Source organism: Azolla caroliniana, unplaced genomic scaffold (assembly GCF_043228905.1).
Source record: "Azolla caroliniana isolate FFs.n. ecotype wild unplaced genomic scaffold, voAzoCaro1.0.p SCAF_22, whole genome shotgun sequence".
Classification (NCBI taxonomy): domain Eukaryota; kingdom Viridiplantae; phylum Streptophyta; class Polypodiopsida; order Salviniales; family Salviniaceae; genus Azolla; species Azolla caroliniana.
In genome coordinates, this window is record NW_028230457.1 from 6101112 (window position 1) to 6125773 (window position 24662).

At 37.9% G+C, this 24662-nt stretch overlaps 2 protein-coding genes across 5 annotated transcripts; one reads left to right on the forward strand and one right to left on the reverse strand.

The window, feature by feature from the left end:
- The first annotated feature begins 4325 nt into the window (after positions 1-4325).
- LOC147849883 (vicilin-like seed storage protein At2g28490) lies at positions 4326-5981 on the forward strand. Its single transcript, XM_087337271.1, has 5 exons — positions 4326-4391; positions 4526-4599; positions 4742-5120; positions 5406-5679; positions 5812-5981. Exons 1-5 carry the CDS (start codon positions 4326-4328, stop codon positions 5979-5981), a joined length of 963 nt encoding a protein of 320 aa, XP_087193397.1.
- Positions 5982-6808: 827 nt separating this feature from the next.
- LOC147849884 (T-complex protein 1 subunit beta-like) lies at positions 6809-8370 on the reverse strand. Of its 4 annotated transcripts, none has more exons than XR_015531738.1 (3): positions 8126-8370; positions 7429-7557; positions 6809-7057 (listed from the first exon to the last, which is right to left on the reverse strand). XR_015531738.1 is itself a non-coding variant. In XM_087337207.1 (2 exons), exons 1-2 carry the CDS (start codon positions 7583-7585, stop codon positions 7289-7291), a joined length of 207 nt encoding a protein of 68 aa, XP_087193333.1. In that variant the 5' UTR covers positions 7586-7598; the 3' UTR covers positions 7254-7288. The 4 variants fall into 4 exon arrangements, 1 of the variants encoding a protein (XP_087193333.1); XR_015531739.1 differs by lacking the exon at positions 6809-7057 and adding an exon at positions 7254-7288; XR_015531737.1 differs by lacking the exon at positions 6809-7057 and adding an exon at positions 7254-7338.
- Between the last annotated feature and the right edge of the window lie 16292 nt (positions 8371-24662).

Consider the following 24662-nt stretch of genomic DNA (forward strand, 5'->3'; position numbering starts at 1 on the left):
AAAGTGTTCTGGTATTTTGCAAAGAAACCTACGATCTTTATCACACAAAGTCTAGTTGATGCGTGTCCTTGCAACCGCCCTGTTGGTCGTATATTGATGATTGGAGACCACCGAAATTTTGAGGGTCGATTCCGTCTTCCCCACAGTATGTACATTCCCTTGTGTTTGAGTAGCTATTATAGCCAATTCAATAGCTTGACGGTTCGCACTAAAGGAAGCCAGTGGACATCAATGGACAAGTAACTAACACAATTGGACGGTTGTATGTCTCGCATGGCCAACAAGAGCTACATGACAACAATGTAGAGGCCTAACCCGGGCATCTCTCCATTGGACAAACAAGCAAACGAATGAATGAGAGCACTCGCCACCTGAGATGTGTGTGTGTGTGAGAGAGAGAGAGAGAGAGAGAGAAAGAAAGAAAGAAAGATATATTAACGTCTTCTAAGACCAAAATTCGCCCATGCGACAAATGGTTTACAACAGAAATGGCGTATTTACCCATTCATCGAAAATAAAAAATAAAATAAAATAAGATAAGGCTTAAGCTAAAGAGTTCTAGTAAAAAACATGTTCTAGAAACGAAATGGCTTTATAATAGGCCTAGTTTCATTTCCATCCAAGTACCTCGAAAAGAAGTGGGAGGTCAAATTGTTTCGATGTGGATGTGGCTTGTGGCTTGTGGTCCGAATGTAAAATATGCCCCAACCATAGCCTTTAGGCAGCGCAACTCACATTCCCTTATTTTCTTAATTGTTTCTACTCCACGTCGAGTTGCTTTGAAACCGGACATCCGAGGGCGTTTGGTTGTTCTTTGCTTTTCTACCTTAGCAAGGGAGAGGTCGAGTGGTGTAGGTGTGTCCACATTCATCCTCTCCCCTTGTTCCTGAAAAGTTTCATTAGTTACATGTTGGTGAATGTTAGAATGGTTATGGTTTTAACATATTATAGCTGTTTCTAAGATATACCAACCTCTGATATATACCTACCTAGTCTCTTTATATCTGGGGTATCTAATAGTTTGGAGAGGGTGGGTGAGGGTCCTAGTATGTCTTGGTATTCTGCCATTATCTCGGCGTAAGTTGGAGACTTGCATGTAAAGTGATACTCATCCTCTATCTCTACGGGACATAATCTTCATATCCATTCCTCTCTAGGGACTCTATTAGTATGAACATTCTCTATCCCAAACTGGTGAGGTGATATCCTAAGTTGTCCAATGGCAACCCTTAGTGCATTTAATAATATTTATATCTAGATATTTTTCTCGTGTAATGAAACCTAACTTAGAGAAGTGCATGAAGTATTCCTTATAGTACAACATTTTAGATGGGAGTGGCTCTTCTGGGGTGATCCATTTATATCGATTGTAAATTTGCCATATTTCTTGGCGTATTACTTTATTACAGTCCGCATGAGAGACTAAAGTTTCAGTCCCATGGTTGTATTTAAGGGGAGGTAGGTTCTTAATGTCTATGCCATTTACAAGTAACCAACTCACTATAGAGCTATACCAAGATCTAGTAGCTCCGAATGCATATAGGGATCGGGATGCCTCAAAAGCTTGACGAGGTATCCCATCTTATGGCTGGTTATGTATCCTATGAATAAAACCTAGAAGTTAGAAAAGTGCTTCTACTAACATCGGGGGCAAACTCAATTCCACTCTAATAATGTCATGTGGTATTGTCGATTTGTTTCGGAGTTGACGTGATAACACCGTCACCAAAGGTCTCTCTAATTGCGTCCACATGAAAGATGGTAGACCTGGAGCCCAAACTACTGATGCATACATGAGGGAAGGGGTCACTAATGAGTCGAAGTGCCATCCCCGAGCACATCGCTCTTGAAAGTATGCCTAGTAGCATTGTCACTCTAAGAGTGAGAGGATGCATACCCTCTTGTTAGCCTATCTTTGGTTTCTTGAGTCATCGAGAATTTACCCGAGCGAGTGTCAAAAGTGACTCCCAGATATACATATGATCCAACTACCTCAACTTATTTAAGAGAGAGGATTAGGTGACATTTACTCCTAACTCGAGAAAATGTATGAAAGATAAGGACTTTAGTTTTTGCTAAATTCACTACCAATCCTCGTTGTGTGCAAAAGCCATCTGGGGCATTAAGGTGCTTTTGTAGGTCGTGTTTAGACTCTGAGAGCAAAACTATGTCTTCTGCACATAAAGTAAGAGACTAACTTGCGTACCCCGAATGGCTACTCCGTTGCCTCCTTTACGAGCAATAAGATCAGTGATCTCATCAATGTAAATACCAAAAAGAGTCAGTGGCAGGGGCAACCTTGTTTTACACCAATGGTGATCGTGAAGCAATAAGATAGGCCACTTGGGCATCTTACGCACCTAGAGACTTGCTCATATAGAGCATACATGGCCCAAATCATGTCATTTGGTATCTCCAGGCTTTTAAGCCTATCAAACAACCGCTCCCTAGGAACTGTGTCAAAGGCTTTGCGGAAGTCCATAAAGCAACAATATAGTTTCTTATTGTGAGCCTTTGTCTGGTCAATTAAGCATCTAAGTGTGAAGATATGGTCAATAGTGGAGAAGGCTCGTCTAAAGCCAACCTACTCAGATGCTCGAAGACTTAAGGTTTCCATATAATTGTTGAGCTCTGCTTCCATTTCCGCACCATATAATTTAGTGGGCCTATAACCTATCATAATGATCCTATATGTATTTGGGTGCACGGGGTCCCCTCCTTTATGTATAGGGGCCACTGTGTTCATGGTCCATTGTGGTGGAAAACCCTCGACGAGGGCGTGTTTGAAGATTAGAGTGAGAAAAGGAGCTAGGCATTCTCGAGCATATATGATGTGTTTGGCATGCAATCCTATGTGGTCCATGGATTTCTTATGTTGTAATTTTTTTATGACCTTCATGACCCTAGAGGTCGTGAAAAGTGTCCCCATGGTAGGTCGAGGTATGGAAGACATTGGAAGGGGTGACTGGTTTGAGACTTGGTAAAGTCTCTCTGTATATGTGTGCCAAGTGTTGGGATCCTCGATGGGTGTTTGTGGTCTGTGTTCCCGTAGTTTCTTCCATGGAAGGGCGCAATCCCATAAGCATCTGGTAGAATTCCCGATATTGAGAGAGAGAGAGAGAGAGAGAGAGAGAGACTAGGCCTAAGTTTATTAGGCTAGGATAGGCGTATATGTGCCCCCCCAAATGCCCTTGGGAATGGAATGTGATTGTGACGTTGGACAGGCCGCCAGCTTTCTGCATGGCATACATGGCATACATATGTGTTGCGCTGCATTGTATTGCATTGCATGCCTTCACAGATTCATATACATATATATGTATATATACGTACTGATCTGTTGCAGATATGAAGAAACACGGGTTTATTTACTACATACACACACACACACACACACACCATGGCTGCTTATGGGCTCATGTTCCTCCTCCTCCTCATCCTGCTCCTTTTGTCTTCTGCCCCCCTAGTTATCATATGCCAACAACAGACATTCGCAGCAGCGACTGCTCTTAATGATCCATGGAAACATGATGGAAGACGTAGCGCATTGTATGATGATGAAGAAGAAGCTGGAGAAGAGAGTTATGCAAAATCTTATCGACATGGGTATGATGATGAAGATGAGAAGCAATATCATGCTCCTCCTTCTGCAAGGCATCATGATGATCGGGATGGTGCAAGAAGCCATCGTAGAGGACATCGGCATAGTTTTGTGCTGGATATTGATGATGACAGATCCTCGTCTCTCATCCACACGACTGTCTTCCACACGGAGGCCGGAGAAATGAAGTTCCTTTCGCCACAAGATTCCACTGATGATCATGACAATCACGATAACGAGCTCGCAAGGCAGAGGATCGGCTTAAGCTTCCTCACATTAGAGCCTAACGCCCTGTTGTTGCCACACTATACAGATTCAGACTGCCTCTTTGTGGTCAACAAAGGTTTTCTCCCTTTTTGTTTTCTAGTGTAATATATATCTGTGGTGCTAGGCAGAGCATGAAGATGTTTGAATGATTTAGGTAATATGTATCTGTGGTGCTAGGCTGAGCATGAATATGTTTGAATGATTTAATAGTATTGCATGATGAGCATGGCCCATATTCTATGAGTATTATATATGTATGTTCCCTTCATTCTTGTGTGCGTATATGTAAATGTTCAAATGATGATGATTGATGATGATTACTACTACTACAGGCAGAGGCCTCTTTTCATGGATTGATGGGGAGGATCTTCAAAAGTTGCAGTTGGAGGAAGGAGATGTGTATAGGATAGAGAGTGGCACTGTCTTCTATTTCCTCAATGACGATCAAAATCGAAAGATGCATGTCTTTGGCATCCATGATTTGGCAGCTGGAGGATCTACACGATCTGTGATCAGAGACGGGGTGCGATTCCAAATTCTGTGTGTTTTTATAATATGGCCATCTATTGATTTGAGCAACCGATGCCTTTTCTCTTTGATGTTTCGAATGAGATCCATTAGTCAATGTTTTGTTTTTGTGTTTAATAATGTATGCAGGGTTTCTTTAACGTGGCGGGGGCAGAGACCATTCTATCTGGGTTTGATGAGGATGTGCTTTCAACCGCCTTCAATGTATGTTGTATGGTTACACAACACAAGGATTTAGGTTTTGGTTACACTCTATGGATAATTTAAGCTAAATAATTGCGCGCATAATTATTTGGAAATAGGATGCGGCTTAATGAAAAGATATATGTTTTTTATGATTTTGCGGGTATCTGGTGACGAAGTCTATGATCTGCTGAGCTCTGGAAGGGAAGAAGGACCCATCATCATCTATCATGCGTCGAAGGAGCGCAACCAATCATCAAGTTCTGTTCCTTCAACAACAACAACAACAACAGAAAAGCCTCTCGTGAATGTGGTGGCAGAAGTTTTGCTTGAAGACACGAGTGCCCTTCTCCTGCACAGCATACTGAAGAAAGAAGGAGAAGGAGAAGGAGAAGGAGCTCCTGCCCAGAAGCCACTCAATATATTCCAGAAGAAGCCCATGTTCACGAACGAGCATGGATCCACGAGCGTGGCGGACGAGACCGATTCCGAGCTCCTCAAGCATGCCAACAAGGGAGTCTTTTCAGTGAAATTGAAACCTGTGAGTGGTAATCGTAGTAGTAGTAATAATTATTGGGTCATGGTGGAAAATGCCAGGCATTTTATCAAGCATGCATCATGGATTCAGTGTTTAGAAAGTTAGAATGAAATTTATAATAAGCAATTATTTTTCACATTTAACACAATGCATCATGAAAAGAGTGTTAGAAAGTTTTAATGATTGTATTTTGAGGAATTATGATCGGACAAAAAAATAGAGTATAGATAGATGTGAATTTTCGATTGAATGAATTGAGTGATGATTGATGTACGTACACACACACAGAGTGCAATGTTGGTGCCCCATTGGAACCCGAGGGGCATGGAGATTGCGTTAGTGACGAAGGGGGAGGGAGACATTCAGGTGGTGGTGCATTCGGATAGTGGTAGTAGAAGTAATGGCGATCTCGAGAGGAGGGTGAGGGAGAGGGTGAGGGAAGGCAGCGTCTTCTATGTCCCTCGGAACTTTGGCATGTGTCAGGTGGCATCTACCAATGGACCCCTGGAGTTCCTGGGATTCTCCACGTCCTCCAGGCCCAACCATCCCCAGTTCCTTGCAGGTAATACATATATAATTCATATCATATTGTATGACATGATGATGATGATATATATATATATATATATATATATAATGTACATGCATTTTATCTCATTGTTTTTTTAAAGTTATTTACTACATACTCTGCTAGGATGGAGCTCGGTGCTGAAGAAGGTGGAGGCCGATGTGGTGGCATCGGCATTCAATGTGCCGGCGGATTACGTGCAGGGATTCTTGGGAAGGCAGGCTCAGGCCGTCATCGTGCCAGGTGTAGTCTCTAAGGCTGAACCAGGAGACAGAAAGCAAAATAGCAGCAGCTAATTTTCACCTTGTTTTTTCTTAAGCTTGCATATGTATATATATGTAGCTCCCATCAGTCAGTAAAGAAGAGAGCTACTAAAATTGTCGTTAGAGTGTACCTTTTGCACACAGATAAATTAAGATAATAAAAAGTCTTTTAGTTTTGTTTTGCACAAAACTCTATTTGGCAGGCTATTTCTATTTAGTAACTATGTCCAAATTAATGTGTCCTCTCTCTATCTCATGGTTTAATAATTTTTTAGAGTGGACGTTAGTATCTCTAGTCGCATCTACGGCCTTTGTACCATTCTTAAGGCCTCATCACTATTTGATATACATACATAATATGTACGAATCATAAATGCTGTCTACCCCCTACCGGAAATTTTCCTGCTACTTATGATCCTAACCGGAATTTAGAATTTTTAATCGGCCAATTTCTTACAAGCGATAATATCAACCGGAACATGTTTGGCGCATACCAAATCAACACTCATTCAATTTGTGCAACGTCAAGCTTAGAATGGCAATATTTCATAGGGACCTAAAATATTTGTTACTGCGATGGTAGTAACTAGTGTCCTTTTAATGTGAAGACAACCAAGGCTTGGCATTCCAAAAACATCATAAACTTTAAATAAAAAACTGACCAAGGTCAAACTTTATTGCATATACAAACTTTACAACATTAACATAAAAGAAAACAAGTATGAACATTTATAATCTCTCATTATTTTATCATATGTTTTAGTTATATTGCAAGCACAATCCTTGCTTTCATATACAAGAAACAATTTGCCGAATCAATCGAATCATTAAATCTAGCATGATAATTTATGTTGATTCATTGTTCGATGATCAGAACTAGCATTGCATTTCGATTCAGACATCCTTTGGAAATAAAAGGAGCATACTCTATGATTTCCATTAGATTGGTAAAGCATCTCAGAAGAGCTATTGCACTCTCTAAGAATTCAACTTCTAAGAAGAATTGAGTTAGGCTCCCCAACCAATAGAAAGACCCCTAGAACGGGAGAACTAGGAAATTCCATCGATTTCTCTATGTCCTGACATTTGCTCCAATGGTGCCTTGACAACTCGGGTATCAACAACATTGAGCTCATCAATTAGCACATTTGGGATATTGAGGCCTTTCACTTTCAAAAGATTGGTGGACATTACCACATGCAAACCCAAAAGGCAAGCATCACAAAATGTTGGGGCTGCTACACCCAACATCCCCCTCAACCTTGTATAGCCTCACATACACAAATGCATGTTTGAATATCAACGATATACAAACACTAAACCCTTTTGAACATAGTTTTCTATATCGCTTTTATGTATGCAAACGTAAATGTCAATATGATGTCCCAACCTACATTCATAAGCATAGTCATTACGTTGAGAAAAGAAATTAGATAAAGAGATTGAAATGTCAAAGGTTTGACATTGGTGCAAACAATACCTTCAATGATGGTCATGGGGTGTATGTATTTCGCATTAATTTTTCCTGCTTCTTGTAAAAGTTCCCCTTCTAGAATGACCATTGACATTGTCCCATCTCCAACCTCATCATCTTGAACTTTCAATAGAACTGTATAGATGAGAACACTAAATGACATGAAGCTTAAATATTTCGTGTTTTCTCCCTAAAAAGAGAGCTCCAGAGTAAGATTGGCACATCATTCACTAAAATAACAATCAAATCATATGAGCTTGCCTACTGCAAATATTTATAAATTACATTTATAAGGTGTTATCTCACAACTTCTGCTACATAAAGTGAAAGATTTATTTCCAACATGAGGTGTGTATTATTTAGAGTGTTTGCCCAATGGAAATAGAAACATTTATAAAGGAAAACATCAGTTCTTTTGTTAGCTTACTCATAAGTATTTTACTACTAAACTCCTGTGAGATTGTAGTGTTTTCCCATGGTTTCCTATTATATTTCATGCATGAAAAGAGAATTCAAGCAATATTCCCCAAACAATGTTGTCAAGAACAATATACAATGATAATTATGTTAAGGAACAACCAACCAACTAGCAATTTTGTAGCTAGATTGTCGAAGTGGAGGGATTTGTATAGAGTAGCCCCATTATTCGTAACAGTAACCGTGAGGCCTTTTCCAGTGGACTGCGAAATCTTATCTTGGTCACACCAAAGGAAAAAATAAAACACAAATCTCAAGTTTTGCAATACCCTATCACATCCAAAGAGGTGATTTGCCTAAGAAAAAGAGAGCAAATAAGAATACAACATTTCAGACACAATGGAGAATGAGAGACATAAAGAATTCAGAGAGATTGGGAGAAGAGAAAGTTTTACCTCAGAATAGAAATGGATAGAGCGAAAGGGATGGTACAACAAGAAGAAGGAAGGCATGCCTTAGAAAGAGGTGCATGCAGGAATACAAATGAAGCACGTGAGCATAGAAAGAATTTAATTACAGATGGAAAACAACACATGGGCAGTCCATGCAGGTGCGGGACGAAGTAGTACATACACACAAGCAAAACGAATGAAAGAATGAAAGAATGAGAGAGAGAGAGAGAGAGAGAGAGAGAGAGAGAGAGAGAGTACCTAGGTCATGGATGCTGGTAGCAATGGCGAAACAAGAGCAAATGGAGAATGAAGCTCTGCAGAAAAAGGGCAGGGGGCTTGGATTGTTTTAGGGGAAAGAGGGGGGAAAGAGCAGGAGGAGGGAATTCAATATAACTAAACGTAAAACGTTTTATTTTTCTACATAAATAGTTGGCTCTAAAAATATGAACCGACTAGATTCTAGTTTTTGGGAAATTCTAGCTGGAATCAGTTCTAGCTCTCCTCCACGTTGGTTGGCAAAAGTCCCAATCCAACCAGAACACTGACATTGTTCTTGGGACTTTGCCCAACACTGGCTAGAACTACCTTGAACTTGTCTCGGGAATTCAAACAATCAGGGCCGTCCATTTTATTATGTCTCTCTATGCATGGGGTGAAGTTCTATGTGTTAGAAATTAGGGTTTCTGTTTTACCCAAGCTTTTTGTGGGAGTTTTTTTTATGAATAGAACCAGAAGATAATGAAAATGTGCAACGTCTTTAGGATTCTTCTCTCATTATTTTTTGGGTAATGAATATCCTACACCAACATATTGAGGAATGTTGGATGTAAGGTACAAAAGAATCATAAGAGTAAGATTCTGTCATCCGGTTCAGTTGTTGACAAAAGGAAATGGTTTAGAAGATGGAATGTGGATGATCTTTTAGAGCTTTCGAGCAATGCTATGCATATGTAATGATCGAGGAAAGGTTGGTGGAATCATTAAGGATGAAGTGGGAAGATGCTTAAGAGGACAAAGCTAGAATACTACATTGCAAATGCCAACCCTAAATGTTGGTCTCAATATAAAGCAAGGATGTCTATTGATCATATCCAACCTTATCTCATTACCAATATGAGTAGTAATGCTCGTAGTGCCCTTACACTACTTCGCAGTTGATCTCACAAGTTAGGTATTGAAGTTGCATCATGGTATCAAAATGTAACGAATTTTAAGACATGTAAAGTATGCAATGAAGGCATGGTAGAGGATGAATGTCACTTGCTTTTCACATGCTCGACATATAGGGCAATTCATTCAAGATATGCTAACATACTAAGAGGGAATGATAACTTTAGTGCCATACTTAACACACCACCTAGAAGGTTGAGCTCATATGTGTAGGCTTTATTCGCACATAGAGACTTTGTGCTTCAATGTATAAATACCCCTTCTTAGGAAGGTGACACATATCAAGAACACATGTATACGATGGTCCCATAGGTCAAAATTGGCCTCTTTATGGATGATAAAAAGTTAATTCCCAATGACTATATGGTGATTATAGCACTTTCCCATGTGGCAGGCACCTTGGGGATGGATGGGAAATCAAAGTCACCTTGGTGGAGAGAGGAACCTAAACCCACATGGAAGGACAATCATGAATATGAGACTCTTCTTCTCCCTTGGCAACCCTAATTTGTTTTACAACTTTTTTTAAAAGCCTCTCTATTCCTCTCCTTGTAAATAGAGTTGTCTCTCTACACGTGAATCCCTTGCTTGTGGAAGATCTCAACTCGCTTTCGTTATCATCCAATTCATTTTTCATGCTTTTACTGTATTTCATGTGTGACAATCCCTTGCTTGCGGATGACTGGATTTGTCGAGGATGAGAAGCCAATCTAACTAATCGAGGTCAAGAGTTGAAGCTAGTCCAACTAATTGAGGTCAAGAGTTGTCCCTTTCTGAATATTTTAGTTTGAAAGGGAACTCAGAAATGATAACAATGAGTTATAAGAAGTTGGCACAAGATGTGGCCCCTGGAAGCATGATTCTATGCACAGATGGTACAATTACCTTAATTGTCTTATAATGTACGTTGGAAAATACCCATACTCGAACATTATATCTTTTTAAAATATATGAAACTGAGGAAACTTGAGGTCCATTTGATTATGTGTTTCTCTTGTTGAATATGGTGTTTTCCTATAGGGTAGTATCTAAAATTTCTGTAATATATATTCTTGAGTGTATAAAATGTTTTTACCTTGTCTCTATTTTGAGTGTTCATAATGGTTCCCCTAGGTTCAACCATAGGCATTGTTTCAGGATACACAATTTCACAAATGAAATGGAATCATTGTGCCCACCAAAGTGGTTTCGGCTCTTAACACCGGGACGTTTGAAACAATATATTGTATTCTCCTTTTCACATATTGGAGAGATGTTAGAATATGCCTTTTTTTAGCAGAATTTCAAAAAGGTATCACACATGCGTAGATGTTTCCTTAAAACATAGAAAAATTTTCAACTAAATAATTTTAAAGGAAGTACTCTAGAATCTAATGCAATGCATATGATTGTCAACTGAATGAGATCCTCCAATAACATAATATGTATAATCATCTGAAGAGCTATATCTAAAATCAACAACAGGCGGACACATTTTAGGGTCAACCATAACCAAAAAAGGTATGACGGTTGCATGCAGATTTATCTTCATTTTGTTTTTCAAATTCTATACATGCAGTACATGGAGCTCTCTAATGTCGAGCGCATGTCGCACGGTTGATGGGTGGCCTCTGAATTAAAGAAACGGCAGATGGAAGAGTTTCCCTTTCCAAACTACTTTGGTCTTGGCTATATTTTCTCTAATCCGGTTTTGCTTAGAAGTCAATACACCGGAAGATATTTTTCCTCCTAGAGGGACAACTTCAAGTTGTTTCTCATTGTCTTCTTCTTCCTCAAACTCCAAGACCTTGAGCTCCTCGTCATTTAAACTTTGTCATTTTTTATATTTTTTATGTTCTGGTTTTGTTTTCTGAGATTATTTAGGGGGGATTCTATGCTTTGGTGCTCATAATCTCTCCCGTAACATAAGGCCGAAGAGCTACAATAAGATTATTCTCTGTTTGCATATCTTTTCACAAATATTTTGGATGGCACAGATCAAGTATCAGGTTTGCTTCATCTACTCGCACTTGCCTTGTATCACCTGAGCTCTCAACTTCGACGATGATATTGGTCAACTCGTTTCGTCATATTCTAAATTATGAACTTTACCATAGGTGAAGTTCTTACCTAATTTGAGCTTTCCATTACCTTCCGACTTAGGTAATATGAGGAGAAATATTTCATCTTCGTCGATGTAAACAAGACTCCATTGTAAGTTTGAATCATTTTTAAGCTTATGCTCCGATGACTTATCATCGAGGAGCATAATTTGTTTTCCTTTCATCTTCCCTACAGAAGATTTCAAGACCCATCACCTCCGGACTTGAATAACGTTCTTCATCTCTCTGAGTTGTGTTTCATCTGAGATTGGATCTTTAACTTGAAAGAGGACACCTTTTGATGAGGGTCACTGGAAAAAAAAAAGAGATTTTATTGTGAAAAACATGACTAAAACATAAAATAAACGTGCAATACACCTAAATACATTGCCCAAACCACAAAACATGTAAACTTAAAATAAACGTAAAATACACCTTAATACAAAAACGGTGATTTCCTATGAACTCTTGTGATTCATTAGCAATATCTGATGTAGTACATTGGATTCAAGTCTACATACGCTAGAATTCGATGCAGTGCATCAGATTCAAGTGTACATACGCTAGAATCCGATGTAGTACATCGGATTCAAGTGTACATACGCTAGAATCCAATGTTGTGCATCGTATTCTTGAGGAAGTCTTCTTGATTCCTCTAGAATCCAATGCGCTGCATCGGATACATAGGCTAGAATCCAATGTTGTGCATCGTATTCTTGAGGAAGTCCTCTTGATTCCTCTAGAATCCAATGCACTGCATCGGATACATACGTTAGAATCCAATGTTGTGCATCGTATTCTTGAGGAAGTCCTCTTGATTCCTCTAGAATCCAATGCACTGCACCGGATACATACGCTGGAATCCAATGTTGTGCATCGTATTCTTGAGGAAGTCCTCTAGAATCCGATGCACTGCATCGGATTCAAGAGGAAATTAAGAGCATAGGGCTCTACAATTTGATGTACTACACCGAATTCAAGAGGACACATACACAAGAATCTAATCACAGTGCATCGGATTCAAGAGGAAATTAAGAGCATAGGGCTCTAGAATTTGATGTACTACACCGAATTCAAGAGGACACACACAAGAATCTAATCAAACAATGAAATGACTACAATTAAAGTCACTAAACTTTACATAGAATAAAAAAGAATCTTTATGGCATCATTAGGAATCTTTAAAATTGGGTAGAAGAAGACTTACTTGAAAACTTTTTTCCCCTTGTTCATGCTAACTAGTTGTTAACGATGTGTTGATGAAGGCAAAAACAATGACTTTTCCTCGACAATGTTTTCAACTCTTGGATGCAGTGAAACATGATGGAGACAATAACGGTTGGACCTCTCGTTATATACTAAACTTAATTATTATTAGAAAAAATACATTCTTAAACAGATCATTATTAAAAGAAATTTATAAAATTAAATAATAATAGGAAAATTTATAAAATCCAATTTAAAATTATAGTCAAAATTTATGAAATTATAAAACTTATAAATTTAAATAACATTTTGGGGTAAAAGTCGTAGAGAGTTATATGATTAATTTCCTTAACATATGGTTTATTTTCAAAGACTAGAGCTTCAATTTCTAGGCTTCTATTTAAGTTAGACAAAGGTGTTAATTTAAGTTAGGCTTCAAGATGTCTTCTCCTTTGAGTAGATCATCCTTATTTTTTGTGTACCCTTACGATTTATCAAGTAACTCATATTTCTCAATCGATGAGTACAGAGTCCCACGTGTTTCAAAGGGTCTAAGTGAAAATGTGAATTATGATGCTGGTAATAGCTCAAACTTACTTTTCTCAATCGGCTGGGACAAAGTGGTATACAACATAACAAAGTTGTGCAAGCATTGAAAGGATGAAACCACTACTGATGAATCTTGCGTAACTAAGCCTTTTATATTTAAAAGAGCTCCTTGACAAGTTAGTCTAAAGAGATTTAACTATTTTTAATGTTCTAATAGTCAGATTGTTTGCGATTCGAGCAAGACATGTTGTGGGAACCTATGTGTTAATAAATTTGGAAAAGCAAACTTAAGGATAATGCGGGAGAAGTATCTATCACTTAATGGTGAGGAACAATATACTTTTCTTATTTCTCATATGCAACCTGTAAGAGATCACGCCAAGGGGCTAGTTCGATTCACATTATATATTTTTCCTTGGACTGAGCACCACGTGTTGTAGAGCTGCTTTTAAAATTGCTCATAGCATTGGGAATATGAGGCTTCAAAGAATACAACTAAGATTGGTAAAGGGATCGTGGATACCTTTTGATAAGAAATCCTTTGGTGCTAAGGTTCTTATAGGGCGTCATTCTATTAATTGGATGGGGATATATGTCTCAAAGCAATGTGATATTATGCCTACTACTAGGAGATTGCACTTGTCTGACAATTTCACTCGTCGTGAGGTTTATCAAAAATATAAAGATGACATGTTGTAATAAGGTGTACCTTACATATAGTATTGACATTTCAATAGATTATGGAGGTCACAATTTAACAATGTGGTTATACAGTGTAAGGTCTGAATGGGTGTCTATTCAATATGTGTCTATAGAAAAATGATTGAGACGAGAAGTGGAAGAGAAAAGAATACTTCAATATATTATTAGGAAAACAATACAATTTTCTTGGACTCTAAAAAGAACTACCTTTATAAGGTCTTCCTTTTTTCACAATCCCCAATCGTTGAAGCTCTTGGGCAATTGGTACACTTTCCTTCAACTTGATGTGGTGCTTCATGCCTTCTCCTCAGATTATCTGTGAATAGTCCTTTATGAATAACTTTGGAAACTTTGAAAGAAGAGAAATAAACCTTAGATTCTCTTCTCATAATAGATTTACTAGAAAGTACTCTTCAGGGATGGTTAAGGATATCAGAGGCACAAGTAGAAAGCGAAGAAGAAAGAATCGACAGAGCACGTCTGCCCTCACACTGGATAATGTTGACATAGTAGTGTATGACTTCTCCTTGACCAAAACAGGTCATCTAAGACAGAACACAATCAAGATACTAAACTAGAAGATCCCAAATGTGGCTCCAAATACTACACAAAGACAAACAAGAAGGATGTCTCATAACCACAATGAGGTTGGATTGCAATTGGATGAAGACAATGCATTGGTTGCCAGTGATGATGAGGATGAGACCTCACAAAGCTCTTCTACTTCATTAGATCGGTTTGAAAATGATGGCATAGACTTGGAAAGCGATAGTTTTGATAAATGAACTGTAGATATATTTTGTACATAAAAATGTCAATTAACGAATATGTATAAATATAGGTGGTAGTCATTTTGTAAATTCTTTTGTAAGTTTGGCATGTTTATTATTTAGGCATTTTTAGAAAGACCTACAATTTTGGACTTGCTAAAAAACAATATATTTTTGGGTCATTTTTTGAAAGACCTACAGTTTTTTAAAATAGGTCCATTATGCATGATCCATTGCCACATCACATTGGAACATGTTAGATACGATTCAAAATTTCATTCCTCTACAACCTTCCTTGCAACCAACTCTGCATGAACTTGGGTTGCAAATGCTCTACCGTTGTTCACTCCACTACCATTGTTCGCTCACATACCTTTAGCTACCACTCTAGTAACAGTTGCTAATTAGATCGCTCCACCATTGCCATTGCCACTATTCGATCCTCCATTGCCGCCACTCTTTGCTCAGTTTCCGCCATCGATACAAAATATAGTTGGTTTTGATGGTCTCAATGGAAATGTAACAAATGTACTAGTAAATAATCTCCGGACTAGTTTAGTCAACATGAGCAAGTCAGAAGATGATATTGTCTTAAAAAAGTATAGTCTAATGATGTTACTTCATAATGATGTTGACAATCTTAACATTAGTATTCTATCTAAGGTAATTGGTGTTAGCAGAAAAAGTGTGTACAATACAATGAACCGGTTAATTTTAGGTGGTGAAGGAAGTAGTCTCTTAAAGCTAACCACAAGATGTAAGCCAATGACACCCATAACATCAGAAATCAAGGATATAATCACCATATTTTGGACTAATGAGAGTAGGGTTTCACCCGATAAGAAAGATTTGTGTTGGAAACGTTGTCGTGCCTTTCAGCGTCAGATCGTTTGCGTGAGTCGGGTGGAAACCGCTGGGGTTTTGGACTAGGAAGAGGAGAGGTTTAAGGCTAATAAGAATATAAATATGTTGTAAGAAAGAGTTATAGCAAACTCGTGAATCCCACGAGTGTATTGTATTAGATTAATCAATATGAATATAAGAATATAAATTTGGGTTGAAAGAGAATGATATAGAATCCTCGTGAATCCCACGAGTATAGTTTATTAATTGGTGTTTTTTAGAAATATATCCAGTTTCCAAGTATTTCACACACCTATTACATTGTGCTCCCCATCCTTATGTAGTGATGAGGGAGTCCATGCTTTTTTTTCTAACTATAGACTCCATGCTTTTCCTATAGATAGACTATATGTTTTATCTAAAGTGATCATGCTTTTTCTAACTTGTGCGTTTTTTATCAACTATAGCGTTCATGCACGCTAGATGTGCATGCGTAGCTTTTTCTTTTAGCATGTGTTTTCTTTTAACTAAAGTTTATCCTAGGTGAACTAAGGTTTCTATATGGAACATCTATTTTTGAACACTAATGAAATGCTAGTGTAATGGTAAGACATTACATTATTAACATGGAGGTGCAAGGTTTGAATCTTGCCCTATGCATGTTATATATATTTTAATATTTTCTACTATTTATTCATATTTATTAAATCGATACTTTATAAGTTTTTCACGTAGTGTACGAAATACACTAAAACAACGTTTTGGAAGGAATCAATACGGGGAGCATCCCATTCATCTTCTTGATGTACCTCAAGTATCTACATTTATCTAAGTCTTGTACCTTAGTATTTGAAGTTCTAGCTTGCTTATTAGCCACAAATATTTTATTCTCTTCGGATTATTAAGCTTATTGTCACAAGTAGCTAGCACCATAGTAGAAAACCTATTCTACATGTTACAATAACTCATTAGCTACAGGTAGTGGTCAAAGCTCATTAGCATCTGGTAGTGTCCATAGCTAATTAGCTACACCAACTATTGGATTTAGCTAAATAACGAGATCAGCTAAAGTCCTAAGCTAATTAGCGATATCAACTAGTGACCTTAGCTTTTTAGCGATATTATCTAGTGGCCTTAGCTTTTTAGTGATAACACCTACTGGCCTTAACTAATTAGCCATATCAGCGACATGCCTTAACTATTTAGCGATATCAGTTAGTGGCCTTAGATTTTTAGTGATATCAACTAGTGGTTTTAATTAATTAGCGATATCTACAAGTGGACTTAGCTTTTTAGCGATATCAGCTAGTGGCCTTAACTAATTAGCGATATCAGCTAGTGGACTTAGCTTTTTAGAGATATCAGCTAGTGGACTTAGCTTTTTAGTGATATAAGCTAATTAGCTACATCCATTATTAGTCAAAGCTAGTTAGTTATATCCACTAAAGGCTCCCTTCTTTTTACACAAGTTGATTGATTTATTAGTCTCAAGCAAGTGCATCCAACAATCAAAGTTCAATTACGAGAATCCGTGTCTCTTAAACCATTCTTTTTGAGACACTTGAAGGATCGATTCACTTGTTCCATTTAACATGTACAAATGGGTTTTTTCAAGGATTCTATTAATCTACGTCACCATAGCTCCTCGCTACAAGATGTGGTATGCACTTGTGACTGCCCAATTTGCCAATTTGTACCCAGACCGACCACTGTAAGTCATCAGAGCATGTATGCATATCAATGTGTGGTCTTTTAGGTTAGGTTTTGTGCTCGAGAGGATTTGAGGTTATCTTCCAGAATTATAAATTTGGCATGGGTATATGTCAAGATTGTGGACCTAATACATTTAGGTGGTGTCCAAAAGAGTTGAGGAGTAAAATATTAATCCTTGTTAAGTTATTTGAAACTATGGACACAACTTTCGAAGGGAAGGTGTGTAAACGAAAGGATCTAGTTAGGAAGTCACTTAAACCAAGGGATTTGGCATCTCTTTTTGTTGTATCTCTAGGGAAGTTCATTAAAAAGAACTTTATTTATTCATGGCAATCCCATCAATTTAAGACTTGCATATTTGATTTTTCAAATGATGTAATAGTCTTAGTTGTAGATTTCACAAAGAGTTATACTTTCAATGAGCAGAATGAAATTCAATCCATGCATTGGGCCTTAGTGCAAGTAACCATTTTTGTGCGCATAACTTATTATCGAGTTTCAGGCGATGTTAAGAAAGCAATTGATTTCTTTATATATGATGATAAAAAGGATGGTACCTAGTTTGTCCAACACTATTATAAGTTACATTGGCAATGGTTATTATGTCAGTGCCAAGGAATTCCCGAATTGCATTCTCTACACTCTGTTCGGGGTTATTCTATGAGGGATGGTCATTGTATTGGAGTTAGGGAGTTAACATGTTTTTGCTACCATTGTGTGTAGGAAAATTGGAGGCAATGTTTAAACAAAGCATATATTCAGAATTGGGAGTACCATACATTGATCGATAAGGAAGCAATTGAAGGAGAGACAAAAGACACACAGGAGTTCACACATCAGGGATGTGGAGACATTCTAAGTGATTTCATGTACGTTGGGGATACATTCACTGTACATGCAGAAGAAGGAAATTCAAAGGGTGTTGATTTCTACTTTTTGAAGTGCACAGTTTGTAAACAATGTGCACTACAAAATATTGTAGATGCTTGGGGAAATTTTGTATCTGCTAGGACATTCTACAACAAAGGTATTTTTTATGCAAGACTGGATGAATACGGTTATGTGTATAGACTTTTAGAAGACAAACCAGTAGCCAATATGTAGTCCCATTTGGTCAGGTGCATCAAAGTACCAATGTCGCAATACAAGAGCTACACAGATTTATACACAGTTAGTGTTGATGTGTATGAATGTATTTACAACACCATGCCATGGAATTTGTAGCTCGCATGAGATCATAGTTTGAATCTTGCAAAATGGACAAACCAATTGTATTGCAAAATACTTCTTTAATAATATTATCATTGGAATTGTGTCTATTTATGTAGTATTCTTTCTATTATTATTACGTATCTTGAGCATGTGAAGAATCTACTGTCAACTAATTTATGTTTGGATATTGAAGATTAACTTGGGTATTCCATAGGTTGTCTACTAATTTCCTTATTTTTTAAGAAACAACTTTCAGTTTTACATATTGCCTTTAGACGAAATTAGCAGCTTTCAGTTTTATTGTCTATAATAAGAAACTTTTAGTTTTACTGTCTATAATAAACAACTTTCAGTTTTATTACCCTTAAATGAATCCAGTACAAATTCAAAAAGATTCCCAAAGTCAAAGAACATACAATATGGTCTACAAATTTGAATAGTTGAAAACAAAGTAGTTATAAGTTATGGACTTTATCATTTCTATGAATGTCACTAAATTACATTGTTATAATACACCATTGGCAAGGTCTACGAATTTCCAATAAATTGTTAAGCTCTTGGTTGTTATTGGAAGTTCTCTACATATCTGCTTTGCATACCGGTCTCAATATGGAGTCCACAACCATGAGTGAAGTTGGCAACTAAGAGTTTCCACCAAGTAGTTGTTTGGCATCACATCAGGCATAATGAGACAATATTTGCAAAGGTTGAGGTAATGCCGGAAATGTTCTGTATCCACAATTAAGGTATTGTCGGCATTGTATTCTAGCCATGTCCAAAAATCAGAAAGTTGCTTGAACCTTACAATATCCTTCTGCTCATAGTTTTCCCTTGTCCACTTACCCTAAAAATGGTGTTTCCACCTTGGGAATATTCTCTCCACACACTTCCAGACTTAGTTACGTGGTTTATCACTCCAAATAAACAAATCAAACCATTGCACAACCCCTGATAGAAATTGATTTGTGTCCCTCCTTGCTGTCATGAATCACACACTCATGAGGACTTTATCAAGCTCCAAAATCAAAGCTCTCTTTTCTTCTTCTCATGGTTTTGGTTTCCATTCCTGCAACTCAGCCTCTGTTACACCAACCTTGGGTAGCACTCAATGAATTTCAATCAACATAGGTTCTGTCAAAAAAATTGGTGTCCTTTTCCTCTTCACACCCTTGGTCGTGAGATGAGCCCAATAGTAACGGTTGTTGCATCTACTTGCAAAATCAGATCATCTGTGCACCATGCTTGATCTACTTGATTGACCAGATCATCTGTGTCAGTTGGTACATCTACTCTTAGTGACATCATCAGTTTCCACACTACCATTCTCCTTTGCTACCAGAGATTCATACCCTTTACTCTCGGTAACATCAGAAAAAACCAGCATGTTCACACTCACAAAGTAGCTAACAGTCTTACAAAACAATATTATCAACATAAAATATTTCACAAAAAAACATATTGTTATTTCAATATTCATTGTAGAGTTACATTACATGATGGGGATTAAGCAACAACCAAAAATGGGTTTACTTGTCCATACATCACTTATACATTAATTTTCGAAAGGAGAAATAGTTGCATATGTATTCGACTAAACATTGTGTCCCTAGCCCCGTGATTGAGTAATTAGCCTTGTCCCCGATTGAGCCCCTTTTTTCAACCTTTTTTTAGACGGTTGCCCATTTTGCCTTGCTTCTTTCACACATTGAGCAAGTGTGACCTCCTCTGACAACCTATCCACCACCACCTTTGATCGCGTGTCAGCAACTTCTTCCACTAGTTGTTCTTGAAAAGAGTGGGATCTGCTGCAACATCATCAGGTTGGGGTTGATTCAAGGTTCTGGGACTCGAAGAATTGTTGCATCAAGTTTTCAAAAACATTGTTATTATGCACCTTAGATTTACACGTTGGGTCGCGTATTTCATTTTTTTTCCCAGACTTGCATAATTCACTACAATCTTCCACAAGAATAGGGTGAAGCTTATTTGAAGGAGATGTCTGGGTAGGAATCTTACTCTGAGACACATTGCCAAATAGCTCTGCAATCTGTTGCAATGTTATCGCAACTGGGCACATCATGCACGTGAGTTAATCCCTGAGGTTCTACAACAAAATGTATCGGCTAATTAGCGGTTGGTAATTCTAGTAAGCTATAATAGTTATTTAGCTACCACACTACCTATTTGTACGTTGGGAAGCTAATTACCTACCATTCTCTCACAGTTTTAGCTAATTAGTTAACAATCTTCTACTTCTTCTGGTAATTAGTTATAAAGAATAAGATATGATTCTGTGTGCAGCGGAAGGGGTGTGTGTGTGTGTGTGGTCGAGCGAGAGACAGTGAGGGAGAGAGAGAGAGAGAGAGAGAGAGAGATAAATAGATAGATAGATAGATAGATAAACAGATAGATAGATAGATAGATAAATAGATTATATTATCGTTTTTGGAGGTCAAATATGACGTATGAGACCGAAAATATTACATTTCACGTGATACGTGTGAAAGTGAGTAGCGACTCTCGATGTTCAAGAACTTTACCGATAAATGTTTCAATTGAGAGTGCACATCGTGGTTGTGTGAGAATTTCGTGCAAGGATTGGGCTCGGGTCGAAGAGATGTGGAAAACATGGTTGAATATGATCAAAGGCAAAGCATTGTATCAAAGTGTGATACTCAGACTCTCGAACTTGTTTAAGGCAAAGTGTGCATAGCCGGCCACTCTCATCACTTGTGCCCCAACGCTTCGTCTCATATCGCAATGCATGCGATCTAAGTCGGATTGGAAGCAATGGTTCGAATGGCAGATATCACGATGGGCTCTAACAAGTATCGATGTGTACAGCTTCCCCGTTCCACGAAGAATATAGTTTTGTAGTTAGTTGCAACATGTGTCATATAATGCACGAAGCTTGAGCCTCCACATTTGTCCCATGTCATGATACATTGGCATTGCAAAAAGGCCTCATTTAGAGAGGAATCTACTGATTCGTCATGAAGCAAGTGTCTTGCATGCCATCTACCAAACCATTTTTCTATATCTTGCATCCAACCGGAACTCAAAATTTTGCTTTTATGTGTCTTTTGGATCTTTTTGCTTGCTTCCCATGCAATGGGAAGCGATCCCGTAATTTGAGGGGCTTTTTTGAACCTTAAGCATGTATTCAACAACCATTTCCATGGCCATGATCTCAATGGGAAGCGATCCCATCTTAAGGAGGAGGAGGGTCTAGGGTGTTTGTTTCTTAACTTATAGAAACATTCTAAGAAAATGTTTTTGGACATTTTGAAACTCTTTCCACATAGATTTAACGATGTTACCGCCCCATACTTACACTCCATAGAGAAGAACCGGTGTCACCAAACTGTGGAAAAGATATTTCTTGAGGACCCAACACTTAATATCTCCAAGATTGCATTTGTTCTCAAATGCATAGTATGCACACTTACCCACCTCTAAGCGATGGAAAGCACATTCATTCCATCGATGATTTGAAGGGACCTCAAGGTCAAGATATTTGAAGCTTTCCACACATTCAAGTGGCACATTGTTGTACATAATGCATGGTTTATCTCTTTTTTGACTCTTCACAAGCATAATCTTTGTTTTAGAGCTATTGACACATAATTTAGTATGCATGCAAATTTTTTCTAATGCCTTCATAAGCTTTTATGCATCTTCCAAAGTATTTGCAAAAAGCACTACATGATCCACATATAACAAAAGCATAATCACAACATTCCCAATCACAACTTCTTCAACACATTCTTCCTTTACAAACTTGGTAACCATTTCTTCCAATTCAACAATGCATATACCAAATAATGTTAGCGTGGGCATCCTTGCTTAACACCAAAAGTATTATTGGAAAAATCTGAAAGTTTATGTCTCTTACGTACACAACATATAACCTTCTCATATATTCGGGAAATTGCAAACATATATTCACTTGGCAGCTCAAGTTCTTCGATTCGCCTCCAAAGCTGCTCACGAGGTACCATATCAAAAGCTTTCTTGAAGTCTACAAAGCAACAATATAAACCTTTACCTCTAAGGCGACATTCCTCCATTAACACTCTAAGGGTGAGAAGATGATCAATGATGTTGTGGTGTTTTCGAAAGCCAGCTTGTCCATAAGCTCTCTTACCATTTTTTTCAGCCCATACACTTATCTTTGATTCCATTATACATCCAAATAGTTTTGCCATTAACGGGCGAACCATGATGGTTCGATAGTTGTTTACATTATTTACATCTCAACCTTTGTGTAAAGGTTTGATCCAATTTGTAGTCTAATCATACGACATACCATGTTGCAATGCACCATTAAACATATCGCTTATCCATACATGTGCTTCCTTTGCCGTCCATTTGAGCATTTCAGCCTTTCGAGAGGCCAATTTCTTGAGTCGTATGCATATATCTTCAATTGTAAAGAAGGGAGACATATGTGAAATAGAAGCATAACACATCATCTTTCCGGCAACAAATAACTCATATACATTCTTACAATGCATAGACAAGTCATGAAGACTTAAGTCACCATAACTCTCAACATGTTTCCCCAAAATTTAGCACATGTATGTGCTTTCTATTGCGTTTGGAGAAGTTGTTGAGTAACTTCCCATATTCGTCTCTTTCTTTGAATAAGCCTTTTATAGTCATGCAAATGCTTTTGGTAATTTTCTTTATCCTTAACTACATCCAAAATCATAAGGCACTTTCGAGCTTCATGACATTCTTTATCAAAAACCCTGGGTCATTTGAAACAGGTAATATGTCGCATTCTCTTTTTCATATCTTAGTGAGATGTTAAAAAATGCCTTATTTAAGGGTCGAAGCATGCTACGGTGTACCAATTTTTGGCCAAAAATTTAGTACTAAATCGAAGAAGAAAATAAACATTAAAAATTGTAAATAAATTTCAAAAAACAAAAAACAAATTCATTACGTTACACTCGAATGCACAAAGATATTATACGTCACACTCGAAATGTCCCTAGACCATATTTGATACATTAATTGTTGCCCCTGTCTCCTATGTAGAGTTGTACGAAAGCACACCTGGAGAAGGTATCCATTGTGACAGTTGGTCAGTCTCAGTATCTCTCTCTCTCTCTCTGGTATGGGTAGTCGAACGTGTCAGTTGGTATGTCTCTCTCTCTCTCTCTCTCTCTCTCTCTCTCTTCTGTCTCGAAGTTGTCAGACCGATAGTGGCAAAAAGTTAAAGAAAGACGACATATCTATTACAGGTCTATCTCTCTCTTTCTCTCTCTCACTCCACCTTCGAAGCTCTATTTCTTTCTTTCTTTCTATTTCTCTCTCTCACTCCACCTTCGAAGCTCTGTTTCTTTCTTTCTTTCTATTTCTCTCTCTCACTCCACCTTCGATTCTCTGTTTCCCCGCATAGCTGTTCTTGTGTCCCCCTCTGTGCCAAGTTCGATCTCTGAACTCTGTTCTTGTTTCCCCTGCTCGTTGTATGTGTTGTTGATTTTCCTTCCTTGTGTATGCTCGTTTGTCTCCTCTGCAACAGCCTCGTCAACAACCTCTTGCATATAGGTGATTTTGAAGGCTTGGTGTGCTCCCAAGGTGTCGAAATCAACACGATGTGGTACCTCTGCAAGTTGTACGACCTCCAGGTATTCTCTGTGTTGCATGCCCAACTGGTATGTTTTCTTTTTCTGAATGTTTCTTGTCTGTCAGTTTTTTATTTGCATGTGTATGGCCATTTTTAGGTTTTGATTATTCATAGTCTATGTGTTGCATGCCCAACTAGTATGTTTTTGTTTTCTCTGTGTTTCTTTTAAAAATGTATGACAATATTTTGATCGAGGTGGTTGTGTGTTAGACATGTTTGTACATGCAACGTAAATGGAGTTGGCTATGATGAGTTGCTATGTTTTCGTTTTGTTCTTGTTTCTTGTCCATCTGTTTTATTTTGTGTGAGTTTGACATGGATGAGTTTTTTTCCGACTATTTTGGGTTTTTGTGTGTTTGACATGGCTTGTACATGCGATGTGATGGAGTTGGCTATGATGATTTACAATGTTTTCGTTTTCTTTGACTTTCCTATCCGTCTGTTTTTATTGTCTGTGTGTTTGACATGGATGAGTTTTTTTCCGACT